The sequence below is a fragment of the Marmota monax genome, unplaced genomic scaffold (genome assembly GCF_021218885.2).
Source record: "Marmota monax isolate L192 unplaced genomic scaffold, Marmota_monax_Labrador192_F-V1.1 WCK01_AAM20220418_F8-fsc00099, whole genome shotgun sequence".
NCBI lineage: Eukaryota > Metazoa > Chordata > Mammalia > Rodentia > Sciuridae > Marmota > Marmota monax.
The window spans coordinates 1,958,030-1,976,969 of record NW_026692126.1 but is presented as its reverse complement, the minus strand read 5'-3'; the positions used below and the strand labels follow the sequence as shown (position 1 = coordinate 1,976,969).

General features: G+C 46.4%; 1 protein-coding gene across 3 annotated transcripts; it reads right to left on the bottom strand.

The window, feature by feature from the left end:
- Positions 1-5,603: 5,603 nt before the first annotated feature.
- On the bottom strand, positions 5,604-14,416 carry LOC124106252 (tubulin alpha-8 chain). Of its 3 annotated transcripts, none has more exons than XM_046463842.2 (5): positions 14,317-14,416; positions 12,122-12,344; positions 11,166-11,314; positions 9,261-9,941; positions 5,604-7,799 (listed from the first exon to the last, which is right to left on the bottom strand). In XM_046463842.2, exons 2-5 carry the CDS (start codon positions 12,300-12,302, stop codon positions 7,506-7,508), a joined length of 1,305 nt encoding a protein of 434 aa, XP_046319798.1. In that variant the 5' UTR covers positions 12,303-12,344; positions 14,317-14,416; the 3' UTR covers positions 5,604-7,505. The 3 variants fall into 3 exon arrangements, with proteins under 3 accessions (XP_046319798.1, XP_046319787.1, XP_046319794.1); XM_046463831.2 differs by lacking the exon at positions 14,317-14,416 and adding an exon at positions 13,890-13,991; XM_046463838.2 differs by lacking the exon at positions 14,317-14,416 and adding an exon at positions 13,855-13,964.
- Positions 14,417-18,940: the final 4,524 nt, after the last annotated feature.

Below are 18,940 nucleotides of genomic sequence, written 5' to 3'. Positions count from 1 at the left end.
GTCCTAGTTCTGAGATAGCATCCTGTTCGTTCTCTGCCCTGTTTGTTCCTGGTCTGTGTGGCCAACTCTTCAGTCTTCGGGATCCCAGGTCCTTAACACCATCAGTTTCTGGGCTTTACCCACACTGAAGTTCATCATTGTCATTTTTTCCCCCCTTTTGGGTATTAGGGATTGAACCCAGGGGCACTTAACCACTGAGCCACATTCCCAGCCTTTTTTTGTATTTTATTTACAGACAGGGTCTCACTGAGTTGCTCAGGGCCTCCCTAAGTTGCTGAGGCTGGCTTTGCTTACTCACGATCCTCCTGCTTGAGCTTCCCAAGCCACTGGGATTATAGGTGTGTGCCCCCAGCTCCTCATCGTTGCTATATTATACTGTGATTTGTTCAGCTTCTGCTTCCTAACTGGCTCCTTCATACGCTGAGACTCAGACTGCAAGTTGATTTCATGCCCCATGTGCCGGGGCCTCCTTGGAAGGGGCCATGCCGGGGACTCAAGGGCTCAGAAGGGGATGGGGGAAGGCATGCTGCCTGACAGAACTGCCACTAAGGCCTGGAGGGTTCTCAGATGCTTCTTTCCTCTGGAGAAAAACTGAAAGTTGTGAATAGTGTCTCCTTTCTAAAATAAATGATGAATTCTGACGCACAAAAAGGAAACCAGGAATCCCACTATCCCACCTAGAAACATTTGTACAAGTGCCCCCCTGCCGACTGCTGCTGCATTTGATATTAGTATCAAGAGTGAAGACAGGTCGTCTCATCTCTTGGATTCTCTACACCCTGAGACGGCCGCACTTTTAGAGGCCTCCTCTGCTCTTTTGTATTCTCCACAGGTGACCTTTTTTTTTTTTGTACAGAGGATTGAACTCAGGGGCACTTAGCCACTGAGACACATCTTCAGCCCTATTTTATTGAGAGATTAATGACTGTAGATGGTCTCATTGAGTTGCTTAGTGCCTCCTGTTGCTGAGGCTAGCTTTGAACTCTCAATCCTCCTGGCCTCCGCCTCCTGAGCTGCTGGGATTACAGGTGTGTGCTACCACGCCCAGCTCCACAGGTGACCTCTTGACCCTCAGATCTAGCTACCCCAATCCACACCAGTGATGCAAGTCCTGACCCTTTTTTTTTCAGTTGTAGATGGACATCTTTATTTTTATGCAGTGCTGAGGATCCAGCCCAGTTCCTTACACATGCTAGGCAAGTGCTCTACCACTGAACTCCAACCCCAGCCCTGCAAGTCCTGACTTCCTAGGTTCCAAAGTAGCACCTTTGTGTACTCATTGCGCTACGGTCCAGTCCCCAGTCACCTCAATCCCAATATAACTGTTATGGGCTGAGTGGCGAATAGTTTCTTTCTCTCCTCTCCCTCAAATACATGTGTTGAATCCCTAATCCCTAGTACACCTCATATGACTGCATTTGGAAACAGTGCCTTTAAAGTGCTAAGTAAGCTAAAATGAGGTCATATGGATGGGTAGGTAGGTCCATGACTGGTGTCCTTTTAAGAGAAAACTAGAACATAGACAAGCCCAGAGTCTGACACAGGGAGAAGGCAGCCATGTAAGAGCCAAGCCATGCAGCAGCCTCAGAAGAAACCAATCCTGCCAGCACCTTCAGTTGGACCTGGAGCTTCCAGAATAGTAGGAAAAACATTTTGGTTGTTTAAACTGCCTAGTTTGTAGTAACCTGTGAGGCAGCCTTTGCAGACTCATATAGTGTCCAAAACTGTATATTCATCTCCCAACCAAATGGGAGCCACAGGAGAACATCTAATGTTAGCCAAGGCAGAGTTCTACAACCCTTCTCTCCAGGTGCTTTGTCAACTGGGAAGTGCTGCAATTCCAACTCAAGATCTTATCTTCCTTCCCTCCCCGTCTTGCTGCACTGTTCCAAGCCTTACTTTTCACCTTGATTAGTAATAGCTTTAGGACTCCACCACACTGTGCCTGGCAATCTACCCTTCTTATAATCGTGAAGCAATCCTTTAAAGCAAGGTTTCTCCATCTCAGTACTATTGACATTTTGGAGTGGGATGATCTTGTTTAGGGGACCATTCTGTGCTTTGTAGGACGTTGAAAAGCATCCCTGGTCTCTACATACCTGAACAGGCTCACCCCAGTTTGAACAACTAAAAATGTCTCTAAGGATTGCCAAATGTCCCCTGGAGGTCAAAGCCACCCCAGATCCAGAACCACTGCTTTAGAATAGGTGATCCTTCAATGTAGGCACTTGAAGGCCACTGAAGATTTTATATAAAAGTTCAAATTCTTCTGATCCCCGATGGCCCTCTAGAATCATCTATGGCACACAGTAATTGCTCAATAAATATTTGAAAAAGAAACACAAAACTGGTTAGCTTCCCCCCCCCCCCCCCACTGGTATTGGGGATTGAACCCAGGGGTGTTTTACCACTGCTCACCACTCTAAGTCCCTTTTGTTTTCTGATACAGGGTCTTGCTAAGTTGCCCAGGCTGGCTCTGAACTTGTGATCTTCCTGCCTTAGCTGGCTAAATCACTGGGATTACAGGTGTGCACCACTCCTGGCTGTTGGTCAGCTGTCACTGTGTTAAAATACCTGAGATAAGCAGGGCGTGGTGCTGCACATGCCTATAATCCCAGTGGCTTGGGAGGCTGAGGAGGAGGATTGGGAGTTCAAAGCCAACCTCAGCAATGGCACCACACTAATCAACTCATTGAGACCCTGTGTTTAAATTAAAAAAAAAAAAAAAAAAAAGGTGTGGGGGTGGGAGGGCTGGGGATGTGGCTCAGTGGTTGAGTGCCCCTGGGTTCTATCCCCAGTAGCCCCTGCCAACAAAAACAAAAATAAACCTGAGATTAAACAACTTGAAAAGGAGGAAAGTTATTGTGGCTCAGTTTCAGAGGTTTTAGCCCAAGGTCACCTGGCCCTGTTGCTATTGGCTCATAGCAAATCAGAACATCGTGGTGGAGAGTGCATGTAGAACAAACGGTTCATCTCATGGCAGCCAGTAAGCAGAGAGCTTGCTTTCCAAACAAAGCTCCCCAAACCCATTAAGCTTTGAATCCATAAATAAATTTATCTATTTATGAAGTTAGAGCCCTCATGATTCTATGGCCTCCCAAAAGCCTCCACCTCTGAACACTGCTGCCCTGGGAACCAAGCCTTCAACACATCAGCTCTATGGACATTTAAGATCCAAACCATGGCTGGGAGTGGTGGCTCACACCTACAATCCCAGCTATGAAAGAGGCTGAGGTAGGGGAATTGCAAATTAGGCAATCCTGGGCAAAATAAAAAGGGTTGAGGATGGTAGAGTGTTCCTGGGCTTAATCTCCAGTACTTTAAAAAAAAAAAAATCCAAACCATAATAAAAACCAAGGTCATTCAGTTCTGTACCTTTTTTTCTAGTTTCTCCTCCTTCCATCCCAATTTTTAAACTATTCAATGTCCCTTGAATAGAATGTGTTCATGTTTTTCATACCTTTTCCTGCCTTAAATACCCTGCCCTGTATCCCAATCCATCTCTACTACCTGATTCAAAAGCCAATCCTTCGGGAAGCCTCCCCTTGGCGGTGCTGGGGCTTCCTAGGCACACTGTACATGGATCTCATCCCAATTCTGAGCTTTAAGGAAGAAGGAAGAGGAGAGAGCAGACAGATACCTCATTATGGCAGAAGGACTGGCACACAAGACTAAATGCCTGCAGGAAGCAAGATGATTAACGCCACAGGATCCAGAAGATGAGGAACTTGATGAAAAACCCTGGCAAGTGCTGAAGGAGGCAGGGTTGAGCTGAGAACTGGAAGACTGGCAGAAGCCTTCCCAAAGGAACAGCCAGACCACAGGATCCCTTCTCTCACTGCTGTAGCTGTAGTTTGGACCTTGAATGTCCCCCAAAGGCACATGTGTTAAAGGCCTGGTCCCCACAGTGGCACTACTGGCAGATGGTTAAACTCTGAGAGTTGGGACTTAGTGAGAAGTCCTTTGGTCATTGGGAATATGTCCCTGAAGAGGATTATGGGACTCTGGTTCCTTCCTCTCTTGCTTCCTGGCTAAGAGGCCAGTGGTTTTGCTCTGCCACACACTTCTGCCATGACAGGCTGCTTTGCCATAGGCTAACAAATCCATGATCTGGAACCTCTGAAACGAGCCAAAATAAGCCTTTTCTTTTTATCAATTATCTCAGGTATTTTGTTTTAGTGACAGAAAGCCAACATACTTTATCCAGGCAGACAGCTGTCAAATACATTCAAAAGAAAACAAGTTTATACATCTCTGGAGCATTCAAGTCTAAGATTCTATACCTCAGACACAGCCCAGAGTATCTGTCGGTGAAGAAACAGTGAGAAAACCAGGTTGGGGCTGGGGATGTGGCTCAAGTGGTAGCGCGCTCGCCTCGCATGCATGCTGCCCGGGTTCGATCCTCAGCACCACATACAAAGATGTTGTGTCCGCCGAAAACTAAAAAATAAATATTAAAAATTCTCTCTCTCCCTCTCTCTTTAAAAAAAAAAAAAAAAAAAAGAAAGAAAAGAAAACCAGGTAAAGGCCAGGAGTGGTGATGCACGCCTATAATTCCAGTAGTGGCTTGGGAGGCTGAGGCAGGAGGATGGGGAGCTCAAAGCCAGCCTCAGCAAAAAAAAAAAAAAAAAAAAAAAGCAAGGTGCTAAACCACTCAGTGAGACCCTGTCTCTGAATAAAATATAAATGAAATATAAAACTGGGCTGGGGATGTGGCTCAGTGGTTGACTATCTCCCCGACCACCAAAAACAAAACCAAAAAACCCGACAACAACCAGATAAAGCTTAGTGAACGTCTGCACCACAGAGAAAAAGAAACACTCTCCCATCCCATCTATATATTTCTGGACGGCAGAAAGTTTCTCGTGTTGATTTTCATCTGGGACAGGCACTCTGCAGAGGATGCTGGTCCTCCTTCTCATTTAGTCAATCCCCCTAGTCTTTGGTGCTAGATCACTAGAACAGCCACCCTGCCTTCCAAGGACTCCATGGAGCCAACCCTGCATGGGCTCCTCAGTCCTAGGGCAGTTTCAAGTGGAAGGTGATTGTGCCTGCAGGAGGTCATCTAGGTTTAGACCCGGCTATGGTCAGGGCCAGAGTCCACTTGCTACTGGCTCCAGTAAGAACTCCTATAGACAATGCTTACTTCACATTTATCCTTCAAGGAGAATTCTTGATAAGACCCAAACTACAATTATCCACCATTTTTATCACAACATCCAAAGCAAGAATTCATGTTCTTCATCTTCACCCCATCACAGGGCTCCTCAATATTCCACTCTACCTGGGTGCTATGAGGAGGATGGCACCTGCTAGTTTATCCAAGTAAATCACCTATCCCTTCTCTCAGTTGTAACCGATTGACTCTACGGAGTTGAATAAGACTGCTAAAGTTAGGTGTCTAGTTCTTGATGGATGGTGTCCTTCCCCTTGCCTCAGGCACCTGGAAGGCAAGCGTAGTCTCTCTCATAGTTTGTACTGAGTTAGAACTGCAAGTATGTATGAAGTCAGGAGCCAGTGAGGGAAAAGCAGGGAAAGAAGAAAAAAATCAGCTTCTTGGTTGCTGGGTAATGCTACTGGCAGAACAGGTAAACAAATCCATATCCTTTAATGGGCACTTTATTTTTTTGATACTGGAGATTGAACCCAGAGACGCTTACCCACCGAGTCACATCCCCAACCATTTTTAAATATTTTATTTAGAGACAGAGTTGCACTGAGTTACTTAGGGCCTTGCTAGGTTGCTGAGGCTGGTTTTGAACTTGTGATATTACTCAAGTTATCTCAGCCTTCAGAGTCGCTGGGATTACAGGCATGCCACAGTGCCCGGCTAATAGGCACTTTAATAAGGAGGTTTGCCTCATCTCTCTTTCCTTACACCCAATTCCTCCTCTAACTACAGCCCTTTGAGTGCAAGGGGAATCAGGAGGTTGTCCACCACAAATGGTTTTGGAAAAGATTCTAAAATAGAAAGTCAACAGCTGTAGCAGGGAGATCTGACTTAAATTGGAAAAGGGGAGGACACGAGCCAGGAAAGCATAAAATGATGCCAGAGCTTGAGTTTTCAGGAAACCAAGACAAAGGAATAAAGTAGGCTGAGTCTTGTCTTCTGGGATTATGAGGACTGAGGGAAAAGGGCGGGGGGGGGGGGGCGGGAAACCAAGCAGAAGACTGTCAGATCTCTATACTCAGAGCTACAATCACAGAGAAAGATGGAAAAACGCAGAGACATAGAACACCCCCGAAAACAACAATCTCCCAGGCCCACAGCCGTGATTCAACAATGCCGCTCCTCCGAAGGGGTCAAAGTCTGCAGGCCTGGGGTCTATCAACCTCTCAGCAAAGCCCTGCAGGCACCAACCAGGCAAGGCTCACAGATGCTTGCTATGGATCTCTCCATTAACACTAATCTCCTGACCCAAAGTGAGGTCACAGGAGACATTTCCAGGCAGCTCCAAGGCTCAGTGGTGCTTTAAAAAAGCAGACACACATCCTGAGTCACATGCTAGAATTGAGTGTCTGACACTCAGCAGGTATATTCAAGCCAAGGGATATGGGGGAGGGGTCTGTTCAGTGTGGTCTTGCCAAGAACAGAGCTGGGGTCCCTGGAGATTCACTACCTTTTCAGAGCACACAAGTCTACCACCTCGGCCTGGTTGAAGGGGACGTGTCAAGCGCATTATTAAAGCGATGTTTCTTTGAGCCTGGGCCGTGCCATCTGTTTAGCCTTTAGCTACTGCCAGATCTTTTTACTGACTAATACACTGATCCCTAAGACCATATGTGACCAGATATGGCTAACCCCTAGAACAGTTCCTAACTTCCTTATTAGGGACTCCTTTGAGAATAAAGATACAGATTTTCTTGTCTAAAAGGCTCATAGTACCTTTAAAAATTTTTACATGTTCATAGCTCCAGGCTAACAACCTTTTTTTTTTTTTAAATCTAATTTCTTGGACCCTGTGTCTTTGTAAGGCATCAAGGTAGAGCCCTAAATTTTAAGATGGCTGCTGCAGACTGGCCTGAGTGCAACCTCTACTGCCCTCTGTTGGCCATGAGGACATGCTAAAAAGGCTTGATTCCTTCCAAACATTGAAATGGAGCAACTTCTGCCCCACAATGTTGGGGGCAGCTTGGGAGGCTAAGGCAGGAGGATGGTGAGTTCAAAGCCAGTTTAGCAACTTAGTGAGGGACCCACACGAAGTTGAAGCAGGCCAGCCCAGGGCTGAACCAGTGCATATTTTCAGGGTAGTATGCTAACAGAACGATGAAGTGCCAACCCTCCTGCACACATCCCTAGCTGGAGTCCCTGGAGGTCATCACGAGCCTTCCCCTTCAGCAAGGATGATAAATGATAATGGGAAGGCCCTCTGCCTGTACAGAATTCCACATCAGAAACCCACACCACTGGAGACATCAATTATATTTGCAGGGTGTTGGAGAGACACTGGAATTAGAGAAAAAACTGGGAGCGAGATACCAGATGTGGCAGGTGCCAGGCAGCCCTAGAACTCCTCGCTCTCATCCTCGCCATCCATAGACTCTGAGCCCACTTCTTCATAATCCTTCTCCAGGGCAGCCAGGTCCTCTCGGGCCTCAGAGAACTCTCCTTCCTCCATGCCCTCACCCACATACCAGTGCACAAATGCACGCTTGGCATACATCAGGTCAAACTTGTGGTTGAGGCGGGCCCAGGCCTCAGCGATGGCTGTGGTGTTGCTCAGCATGCACACTGCCCGCTGCAGCTTAGCGAGGTCACCCCCAGGTACCACTGTGGGGGGCTGGTAGTTGATGCCAACCTAAGAAGAAACAGAAAGTAGTCTAACTACCTGGTTTTGTGCCCTGGGAGGGGTCTGTACAAGGACCCCCTTAACTGATTAGGTATTCTTATTTGGGGGAAGTACTATTAATCTCATGAGGCATAAAAATGGGTTTGTTATACTGCTACTGAAGTGGGGTTAAGTGGGTCAGCAAAGCAAAAATAAAGAAAATATATTTAGATGTTAAAACCGTGTAGCAGGCATGTGGTTGTTCATTTTACTAGTGTCTTTTCCTATAGTGTAGAAACTCAATAGTTAAAAAAAATAAAAATAAAAAATAGAACATCCTAAAGACTCTTGTTGGATCTAAATCTAATCTACTTTAAACACTGATCAGCTGGGTGCATGGTGCATGCCTGTAACCCCAGTGACTGGAGAAGCTGAGGCAGGAGGATTGCATTCAAAGCCGGCTCAGGAAACTTAATGACACCCTGTCTTGAACTAATACAAAGGGCTGGGAATGCAGCTCAGTGGTAGAGCACCCCTGAATTCAAGCCCTAGTACTGCCAAAACAAAACAAAAATACCCAACAGGAATTTGAAAATATATTTCATATTCAGTGCTCACCCACCCCACAAAATGGTCGACTTCCCATTATTGTCTCTAGTGACAGCAAGCCTACCACTTCCTGAAAACAGTCTATTTCTTCCTTTGAGTATATGTTCTTGGAAGAAAGAAATAGTCTGCCTGGCTCCCTCATTTTGCATACTACCCCTCATTTTGCATACTGAGCTACAGCACTCTAATACTAGCAAGCAGCTATTATTACCTTTATGATCAGCAGTCATCACATCCCTGACTGTTTTGGTTACAAGTGTCATAGGGTAAGAAGGCTGTATGTTTTCTAATGTCATAGCTGCCACCTTTAATTTTTCCTGAGTCTTACCCTAGAGCAAAGTCCATAAAACTTAAACTAGGTCATATGCCCAGTACCTTGGGAATGTGAACGACAATAGGGTGGGGCCTAAATGAGTAGCTTTTCACTGCAAAAGTGACTACATTCACAGGCACAGAACTCCAGAAGCTTTCTGACCCATGGTTCTCCCAAAATCTGGTGGTGGGCTTTTCTGTGCTTCCAAAAGCTATCCCTTCTGAACAGGCTGTGTCCTGTGGCTATATCCCTGGTACATGTGAACAAGGAGGCCCGTCTTCCTAACTTGACTGGCACGTCTAGGGAATGCCTGTTTGCTAGCCTAAGTGACACAAAACAGATACTTTTCCTTTCATGAAGTCAGTCTTCTAAGTAGAACCCACCCTGGCTTCTGGGACAAAAAATTCTAGACCAGTTGAGACCTATCAGTTACAGGGAGCCATAGAACTGCTGTTTGCCTTATTCTCCCCACCCCCAGTGCGTTGTCCTTTATGCCTACAACTCTACAGGAATCTTTCTCTGTAGGAATGCAGGTCCCAGGTGAATGGGACCTCCCCCACCCAACTTGCCTTGAAACCTGTAGGACACCAGTCTACAAACTGGATGGTGCGCTTGGTCTTGATGGAGGCAATGGCTGCGCTCACGTCCTTGGGCACCACTTCTCCACGATAGAGCACACAGCAGGCCATGTACTTGCCATGGCGGGGGTCACACTTGACCATCTGATTGGAGGGTTCAAAGCAGGCATTGGTGATCTCTGACACGGAGAGCTGCTCATGATAGGCCTTCTCAGCTGAAACAATGGGCGAGTAGGTCACCAGGGGAAAGTGGATGCGGGGGTAGGGCACCAGATTGGTCTGGAATTCCGTGAGGTCCACGTTGAGGGCACCATCAAAACGCAGGGAGGCAGTGATGGAGGACACAATCTGGCCAATGAGCCGGTTGAGGTTGGTGTAGGTTGGGCACTCGATGTCCAGGTTGCGGCGGCAGATATCATAGATGGCCTCATTGTCTACCATGAAGGCACAGTCCGAGTGCTCCAGGGTGGTGTGGGTGGTCAAGATGGAATTATAGGGCTCTACAACCGCCGTGGACACTTGGGGGGCTGGGTAGATAGCAAATTCCAACTTGGACTTCTTGCCATAGTCAACAGAAAGCCGCTCCATCAGCAAAGAGGTAAAGCCTGAGCCAGTGCCACCTCCAAAGCTATGGAAGACCAGGAAGCCCTGGAGTCCAGTGCACTGGTCTGTCTGGAATAGGAAGTAACACCGTTAAGGATGCAGATGGCTTGTTGCATGCCGCCATCCCTCCCCTCAGGAAGCTCTTTCCTGTCTGCAAAGCAACTGTTACCCAACTACAATGGCACTCACTTTTATATTCTAAAAATTTGAAATGATTTATACTTGAATACATTTTATACATAAAATGATCTGACAAGTCCACGAACCTATATAACCAATCAGAAATTACTATTATCTCCCAAAGGTTCCCTTCTGCATCACCTCCAGGATAGTGAGAAAAGAATATCTACAAGAGGCTTGGAGTTCTCCAGAGACCACTGAGCTAGGAGGACAGTGCTGTGTGTGCAGTGCAGGGGTGAGGGGCATAGGGGAAATGAGGGTTGGGTGGGGCACAGGATTTGTGGTCAGAGAGCTGGACCAGCTTCACTGTTGTTTTGCCACATAGTTGCAGAAGACTGGGAATGGTGGAGGGATCCTACGGAATATGCAGATTCTCAAGCCCCACTTTGGATAAGAACTCAGGAACTTGTAGGTTACCAAGTCCCTTGGTGATTCTGATGTAGCTATTCCTTGGACCTGAAAAGTTATCAATCTATAATAGATACATTGCAATGACATTATAATAAAGGCCTAATCCTAGGGAATGCTTTAATTTTCATTCTTGAGGAGGGGGGCACAGAATCCCATTCCTCGAGTCATTCTGAGTCCTCAGCCTCGACTGAGTAACAGAAAGTTATGTCTAGACAAACCCTGTAGAGAAATAGCTAAAATACTGGCTCCCAGCTGGCTTCACTCCTTTGGACAGGGGATGGGCAAACTGGAGAAATGGTGAAGAGTTAAGCAGAAACCTCTACCAGCTAGCAAGAGCTGCACAGGAGTCTAATAACAACACACTAAGCTGCTATGGAGGATGTGGAGACAGATCAAAGTTCAAAGAAGGCTTGGACCAGAGAGTCAGACCTGGTAAGCAAGAACCAGCAGGACAGAAGCCTGAGTCCACAAACTCAGGACAGAGCAAGTTCTTCCACCCTCCACCCTAAATCCACACCCAGCACAGGACACACAGCTCCCTCTAGGGGAAGTTGGGTAGACATGTGAGAGGAATGATATTAGGTAACAGCCATAGAGGGTGGTTCCACTTCTGGCAGTACATGTTCAGCTCCCCCGGCCAGGAAGGGAGCTTAAGGATGCCATGACCTCCTGCAGGTGCCAGGGGCACCTGGTCATGCTCACCAGTTTTCGGATTCTCTCCAGTACCAGATCGATGATCTCCTTCCCCACAGTGTAGTGGCCTCGGGCATAGTTGTTTGCAGCGTCTTCCTTGCCAGATATCAGCTGCTCAGGGTGAAAGAGCTGCCTATAAATGCCAGTTCTTACCCCATCTTGAGGGGAAGAGAGAGGGCAAAGGTTAAGAGAGGCTGTTCTCATTCCCTAAGCTTAGGACAAAAAGGACCTAGAGCCTTTGCTGCTAAGCTTCCCATCACAAGAGTGATGGACACATGAGGTTCCAGAAGCCACTTCCTAGGCCTGAGGGGGAAGTCAGGGGACACCTTTAACAGTTCCTTCTGATCATAGCCACTTCTTTTCTTGGTGAGGAATCAGTGTTCAGAGGAATTTCATTTAACTTTTATGTGGGGTAAAAAATATAGATTAGAGCAGAAAAAACATTCCAGTTTCACATCTAAAACAGTATCTTTAGAAAGATGGGGGAGAGGTAGAATTTTCACAAACAGGAAACTAAGGAGCTCCAGATGCAGAAGGGAGGAAGCAGTAAAGCCCAAGGGAGCTAGCAACAGTCAAGTTCAGGGGCCCACATCCTAGTAGGGGCCTATTTCAGGCAAGGCTAAGCAGGGAGCTATTAGGAATGTCCTCAGCTCCCGGGTTCTTAGGCAATACTATCACAAGCCTGAGGGTAGGGAAAAGGAAGTTTAACAGGTCTGTTGTTATCCATTCCTTTCTGCATGATTCATTCTGTGTCGGACCTGTGACTCAGATATCTGGCAGTTTCTGGACAGAGCTGTGCAAATGATCTCCCTTTCAGCACAGGGAGCCCTGAGTCCTCTTCTGAAGACAGCATCTAGCAACACTCCAGACTCCAGTGTTGTTCTTGCCTGCATTCCAAGTGCTTTCCCCCTAAGCAGAGCATTCCACTTACTCTGGGCTGGCAAGAATACAGATTTCCCACATACCTATGACAGCAGGCTCCAGGTCCACAAAGACAGTCCTGGGCACATGTTTGCCAGCCTCTGTCTCATTGAAGAAGGTGTTGAAGGAGTCATCACTACTCCCCAGGGTCTTGTTGCTGGGCACGGTGCCATCAGGCTGGATGTTATGCTCCAGGCAGTAGAGCTCCCAGCAGGCATTGCCCATCTGCACCCCAGCCTGGCCCACATGAATGGAGATGCACTCACGCTGTTGGGGAACAGAGTGACATTCTGTGAGCAGTGTGGGGAGTGAGAAGGCACTGGAAAAAAGCCTTCCCTGGGAGCACCCCTTATCTCTCCACCCCCCTGAAGGCTGCAGCTGTGTGTTTCCTAGTATATAACCCAAAGGACAGGGTTGTCTTCCCAAGCTTTCAGAAGTGATTATGTTTAGGTCTTTGGGGGTTAGTAACTGGAGAAAGTAAAAACTTAGCAGCCATATCTCACTGCAAAGTGCCCTTTCTGCTGGCTGGGGTGTCTTGGGAAAAGCTCAGAGTCCTAAATTTCAAGATGGACCCATCTGGAGTTACTAGGCTCAAAATACTGGTTTCTAGGGAGAAGAGGTGGCTCTCTATCTCCTCCATATGCTGAAGGGGCAAAGACGAAATTCAGAACTGTGAATTAACCAAAGCAATTACAGTCAGGCTTTTGAAAGTTCACTTACAATTTTCCCCTTTTCAGGGGATATTACCTGTCTAAACACTGTCACTATCTATTTAGTACAGATAGATTAATCCAAGGAAGTATCACTGAGAGTCCCAGTGATGGGACCTGCCCCACCTTTCAAGTGTCTTCTCTGATGTACATTCTAGGATGGTTAAATCTTCCCTTCTGGTCCTTCACCCCCCAACCTACAGTCCGGACAGTTTGAAAGGGACGAGTGCCTCCCAGATGTAGAGGGGACCTTCTAGGAGCACGGTAGCAACAGTTTAGCAGTCTTAGGAACTATCTTCAAAGGTAGCCTCAGAGCCTTCAAGGGGGCTCCAGGCAGATATGAGGATCAAGAGATTCCTACGGAGGACTTGGACACACCAAGTTCTCAGTTTTAACTGAGGGAATCTCATGCCCTTGAACACCAAAATAGAGAAGTTGGAGCAAAGAACTTTTTATTCCCCAGGTACCAGGGGCATACAGAAACCCCTGGTCAGGTAATGGGGCCAAAAGGCGTGGACTTCTGGCCTGAGCCGGCTGCCTGAGACAAAGGCATTCAGGAAACGGGTTCTCAACTTGAGAAACCTGTTGGAATTCCCTAATCATTCCTGGTCCATCCTTCTGCGCGGGAGAATGCTCTCTACGGGAGGCGGGGATTGCAGCTAGAGGCGGGCACCTCTTTGTCCCGGACTGCAGCGGGAGAAATTTGGGGCGGGTCCTAGGTCCGCTCCGGACAACAGGGCGCGTTTCACCGCCGAGCCAACTCTTAAGTCACTTAAGAGCTCATTCCACATTCTCGCCCTGCCTGCCCCACGCCGGGCGCTTCACCTTTGGCCAGTCGGTAGTGCTCTCGGAACGTTCAGAACTTTCCTCGGTCGCATCCGCCTCCCATAAGGAAGGGGCCCAGAAAAGCAGTGCTTGGATTCCCCGGGCGTCCCTCACCTCACCACCCAAACACCCCTCGCATCCTGGCGCAGCCCACCCACACTCTCGACTGCCTGGGCGTTCCTCCTTCCCGCGAAGCCCAATTTGCCACGGACCCCAGCTTCCCCCGCAAGCAGCACCCTCACCGTGGACTCCTCGAGCGCCCCCAGCTCCCCCTCACCATGGCTGCTCCGATAGGTAAAGCTTGTGGAGAGTGGCTGACTGCAGACGCGTTACGAGTCTCCAGCTCCACCACGAATCCCGGAGTCCAGCCAGCAGCCCGGGTTTATATAGCCCCACCCAGCCGCCGGCCAGGCCCCACCCAGAGGGGCTCCCATTGGGCTGCAGCCGACAAGGACCTCCCCTCTACGCGTCTCTCACTGGGCCAGTACTCAACCTAGGCCCGCCCCTCTGCCCGCCATTGGCCGGCCTCGCACGAACTATCCCCGCCGCAGCTGGCCATTGGGCAGTTTGTAAAGCCACAGGGAGGGAAAATCTCGGAGATCGAGAGATTCCTATGGAATCTGGCCAGCTCGACCGGCCAGCTCGACCCTCTTCTCTGTTGGAGTGTATACTTGGTGAGAGAAGTTCAATTTGGGGGGACATACCTTCGTTCTGCTTTTGCCTCAAGACTTCACTCCAGTAACATCGCAGACCTGACTCGAAAAGTGCATCCTCCGGAGGATGGTGCAGACTTGAGCTCGAAAACCGCTAGAGGAGGAAAGAGGCTATGATGGAAACCAGGGCCTGGCGAGTATTAAAGTCGGGTAAAATGAAGCTCTGGGAGGGGGCGGCGGGCAGACAGATGTAGGAAAGAACATTGCAGGTGCCTATAGCAGAATTTTTACTTCCCGTTTAATTGGGGAAATTGCTCTGGTTCAGGTTATCCAAATTCCTAAAAGAGCAAGAGGTCCAGGCTGGCCAAAGCAGCCTGAAGGGGACTTGGGGAAGGAAGATGGAAAAGCAAGGAGGGGCCTTGAGTGCAAGGCTGAAGAGTTCGCACCATAATCCCACTGGCTATAGGACACCTTTGAGGGTTTCTGAGCAGAGGGGTGATCCGATTAGATGTTATTTAAACATTAGTTTTTTTCCAATGTTAGTTTTATATTCTTCCATGCTAAAAGGCACATGCACATGTTCCCATCCTCCAATTGTTTGTTGGCTGAGAAGAGGTTTTACCTCAGTGTATATCTAATGTCTAAGCATAACAAATTAGTCCCTTTCCTAGTCTGGGAGGGTTAATTGGTGTTGGTTTTATCAAATGATTGAATACCTTACCCCACAAATGATTACCCTTGATATTTGTGTAGCATATTCCAGAGGAATGTTATCACTTCCTAGCATTTACTTCCTAGTGAAAAGGTTACTGCACCCAGCTTATCTGAGTCAGGCTTGTAGACTTGAACTACCAAAGGAAAATCAGCAGTCCAAATGACTTTGGACTGATAGAGCTCAGAAGACTCAAAGTCACTGCAACTTCAGACTACCTGCTCCCTGGATTCCTACACTCATTTTTTTCCACAAGATTCTAATCATGCCACTCAAAATTGTCCTGAAACATTTTGAAACTCAGTGCTTGTTCAGGTGACTCTGGGAGGTTTAAGTCCATGGTGCAAAAGTTAATTTCAAACTGCAAAGTATTCCTCGATTTCATTCTTGGAACTGGGTTTTATGAGGTTGCCAGTTCTAAAGTGGATGTTTGTGGTTAGGGTATAAGGAAAAAGTCTGTGAGTGAACATTCAAATAAGTGCTTTGAAAACCCTTGTATATACATAGGCAAGACATGGTTATTCATTGATTGTCACTGCCCCTAGCAAAACAACTCAAATGTTGCATCCCTACTAAAGGTGAGCATATAAGTGATTAATGTGAAGCTATCTAGTCATAAACTGAAAAAAAAAATCTTAAACTCAACACTATCATCTCTTCCTTGCTTCACCTCATTAAGCATCCATTCCACCAGCTAGTAGAGTCTGCCAGAGAAAAATGTGATTCATGCATGCTAGGCAAGCACTATATCACTGAGCTACAACCCCACTCCCCTTTCTATACATTCTTAATGTTTACATTCTTTTAAAAATTTTTATTATGGAAATATAATATCTACTTGGAAAAGTGTACAAAAGATGTACAGCTCAGCAACCCAATATAAAACCACTAACAGAACATTACCAGCATTGCAAAAGCCTCCTTCATGTGCCCCTCTCCAAGTCATTACCCCTACCTGTACCGTAAACCAAATGACCATACATGTGGGTCTCTTTCTAAGCTATTTTGTTCCATTTGTTTGTTTGCCTCTCCTTGTGACGAGCTACAATATCCGTCCAATAAAGAAATTCTTCTACCTGTTCTTCTCCATGACTGTCTTGCCTATTCTTGGTTCTCTGTATTTTTATAACTCTTAGAGTCAATTTAGTTGAATTTTACACACACACACACACACACACACACACGACAGTTGGTTTTTTGTTGTTGTGATTTTTATTAAATTTATATACCAGTTTGGGGAAAGCTGACATCTTTATAACTTTAGGAGTCAATAAACTTTTTTCTTTTTTTCAGGGGGAGATACTGGGAATTGAACTCAGGGGCATCTGACCACTGAGCCACATCCCCAGCCCTATTTTGTATTTGTATTAGAGTCTCACTGAGTTGCTTAGGGCCTCGCTTTTGCTGAGGCTGGCTTTGAACCCACAATCCTCTGCCTCAGCCTCCTGAGCCACTGGGATTACAGGCGTGCGCCACCCCGCCTGGCAGATTTTTTTTCTTTATGGCTAGGGTATTTACCTCTGACTCACATAAAGAAAAAATGGAGGGCTGGGGATGTGGCTCAAGCGGTAGGGCGCTCACCTGGCATGCGTGCGGCCCGGGTTCGATCCCCAGCACCACAAACAAAGATGTTGGGTCTGCCAAATACTAAAAAATAAATATTAAAAAAAAAAAAAAAGACAAAATGGAGAGGTGGGGAAATCTCTGCTCTATCTGATCAGTTCCTTTTGTCTTAAATCAAGGTGAACTTTTCCTCCCTGTGGCTCCTAAGGCTCTGTGGGGGTCATCTGCATTTCAGTCCCAGAGATCATAAGAAATCAAGGAGGACTGCATTCAAGTTTTTATGTGGGCCAGTCCTGGAAGTAATGCCCATCACTTATACCTGCACTTACCTTGACAGGGCTGTTACTTTGTGCCACTCATAAAGAGAGGCTGAGAAATGGAGGGTAAGTATGTGTTCCAGAGAAAAGAGAATGAATTTTAGTGCACATATAGCTTCTACCATTCAGGCCTTCCCCTTAGACTGTTTCTCTGATGTTTTCTGGGGTGTGATTTCATACCAAAGATTTTTCCACATTTGTTACAATCTTAAGGTTTCTGTCCCGTGAGTTCTCTGATGTCAGCTGAGATGTGACTCCTGGTGAAAGAATTTTCCACATTCATTACATTCATGAGTTTTCTGTGTGTAAATCTGCGATGTGAAATGAGGGTGGCTGTCACTGAGAATGCTTTTCCACACCCATTACATCTCCAGGGCTTTCCCCAGTGGCAGTATTCTGCTGTGCCTGAGGTTAGGCTCCTGGGTCAGAGTCTCCCCACATTTGTTACATTCTTTTTTCTTTTCTTTTTCTTTTTTTTTTTTTTTTTGGTGCTGGGGATCAAACCCAGGGACTTGTGCATTCAAGGCAAGCACTCTACCAACTGAGCTATACCCCTAGTCCCTGTTACATTCTTAGGGCTTCTCTCCTATGTGAATTCTCTGCTGTACAGAAAGAAGCCTTGTGACAGAAGGTTTTCCTGGGCTTTCCCCTGTGTGAATTCTGACAGGCAATAAGGCCTCCATGACTTTCTCATATTGGTGATATTCATAGTTTTTTTCTTTTTTTCCCTCCTGTGTGAATTCTCTGTATTCTGAGTTCTGATTTGCTAATGAATCTTTCCCCTCACATTTGATGCCTTCATCGGGTTTCTTCCCTTTGTGTATTTGCTGATGTTTTGTGGGGTTAGATTTTTTTACAGAAAGTTTTCTTCCCTCTATCACAAGCTTTCCCAGATTCAGTATATTGATAGGTCTCCCCTTATGCATGTTCTTATGTGTTAATAATTCTGCCTCCATGTGGAGGGCTATCCCTTTTCTTTCAACAGGTTTCAGTCCAGTTTGAATCTTTTTTTTTGAGAGAATTTTTTTTTTAATATTTATTTTTTAGTTATCGGCAGACACAACATCTTTGTTTGTATGTGGTGCTGAGGATCGAACCCGGGCCGCACGCATGCCAGGCGAGCGCGCTACCACTTGAGCCACATCCCCAGCCCGTCCAGTTTGAATCTTGTGATGCTGTTTTTCCTAATTCACCTCTCTCCTCTGTGTTGCTGGTGGTAATTCTAACTCACCACAAATGTCTTCTGTGATTTTTTTTTTTTTAATCTCTCAATTAAGTCATCAGCTGTGTGGACATCTGGGATGCTAGGGTTTGGAGGTTCTTCTACCGTCATGGCACTCTGTTCCTTGCTCCAACTTCAAGAGAACTTCAGGTTTGGTAATGCAGTGCCCCAAGGACTCCATGCCACTTTAGGTCTCCAGCATCACATCCTTGTACAGGGTTCTCTGGGCATCACTCAAGTCCTGACACTCTTCCCCTGTGAAGTTCACAGCCACATTTGTAAATGATGCCAGTCTCTTTATGGACAAAGAATCCCATCCAGAGCCTGCGGAACAGCATCCAGACCCAACTGTGCAAGGTTTGGAATTTCTGGGTCAAGAAACTGTTTTCTTCAAGAACTGGATAACATCAGGTTTTGAGGGCCAAGAGACAAATTTGACAATATAATGTAGGTACTTCTTAACTATTTAAAAATATAAACAAATATATTTTGGGATGTAGCTCAGAGATAGAACACTTGATTAGCATGTGCAAGACCCTGGGAAAAAGGGAAAAAGAAATGTACAAACAATTCTCACTGCAGGGAAAAAGAAATGTAGAAACAATTCTCAGCACACAAGCCCCTCAGTCTTTATAAATCACATGTAGGCTGAATAGATCTGGCTGTAGGCTCTTGTTTTCTGGCTCCATGAACTTGTTTTAATTTCTCTCAGTAATGATATAAAAGGTTTTGTGTCGCAGACTTACATGTCTGTTAGTATGCATAGGTCTGTTTTCTAGTTCTCTTTTCAGCAGTGCCCAATCAACTGTTAAAAGCTTCCACTTAATTCTTAATTTGATTATTGAATTTTTATTTTTATGT

Excerpts from the sequence above, each read along its gene's own strand:
- LOC124106252 (XM_046463831.2), bottom strand. Across the intron at positions 9,942-11,165 it reads TGGAGAGAATCCGAAAACTG|ACAGACCAGTGCACTGGACT; the intron begins GTGAGCATGACC and ends TTCCTATTCCAG. Across the intron at positions 7,800-9,260 it reads GGTGTCCTACAGGTTTCAAG|GTTGGCATCAACTACCAGCC; the intron begins GCAAGTTGGGTG and ends GTTTCTTCTTAG.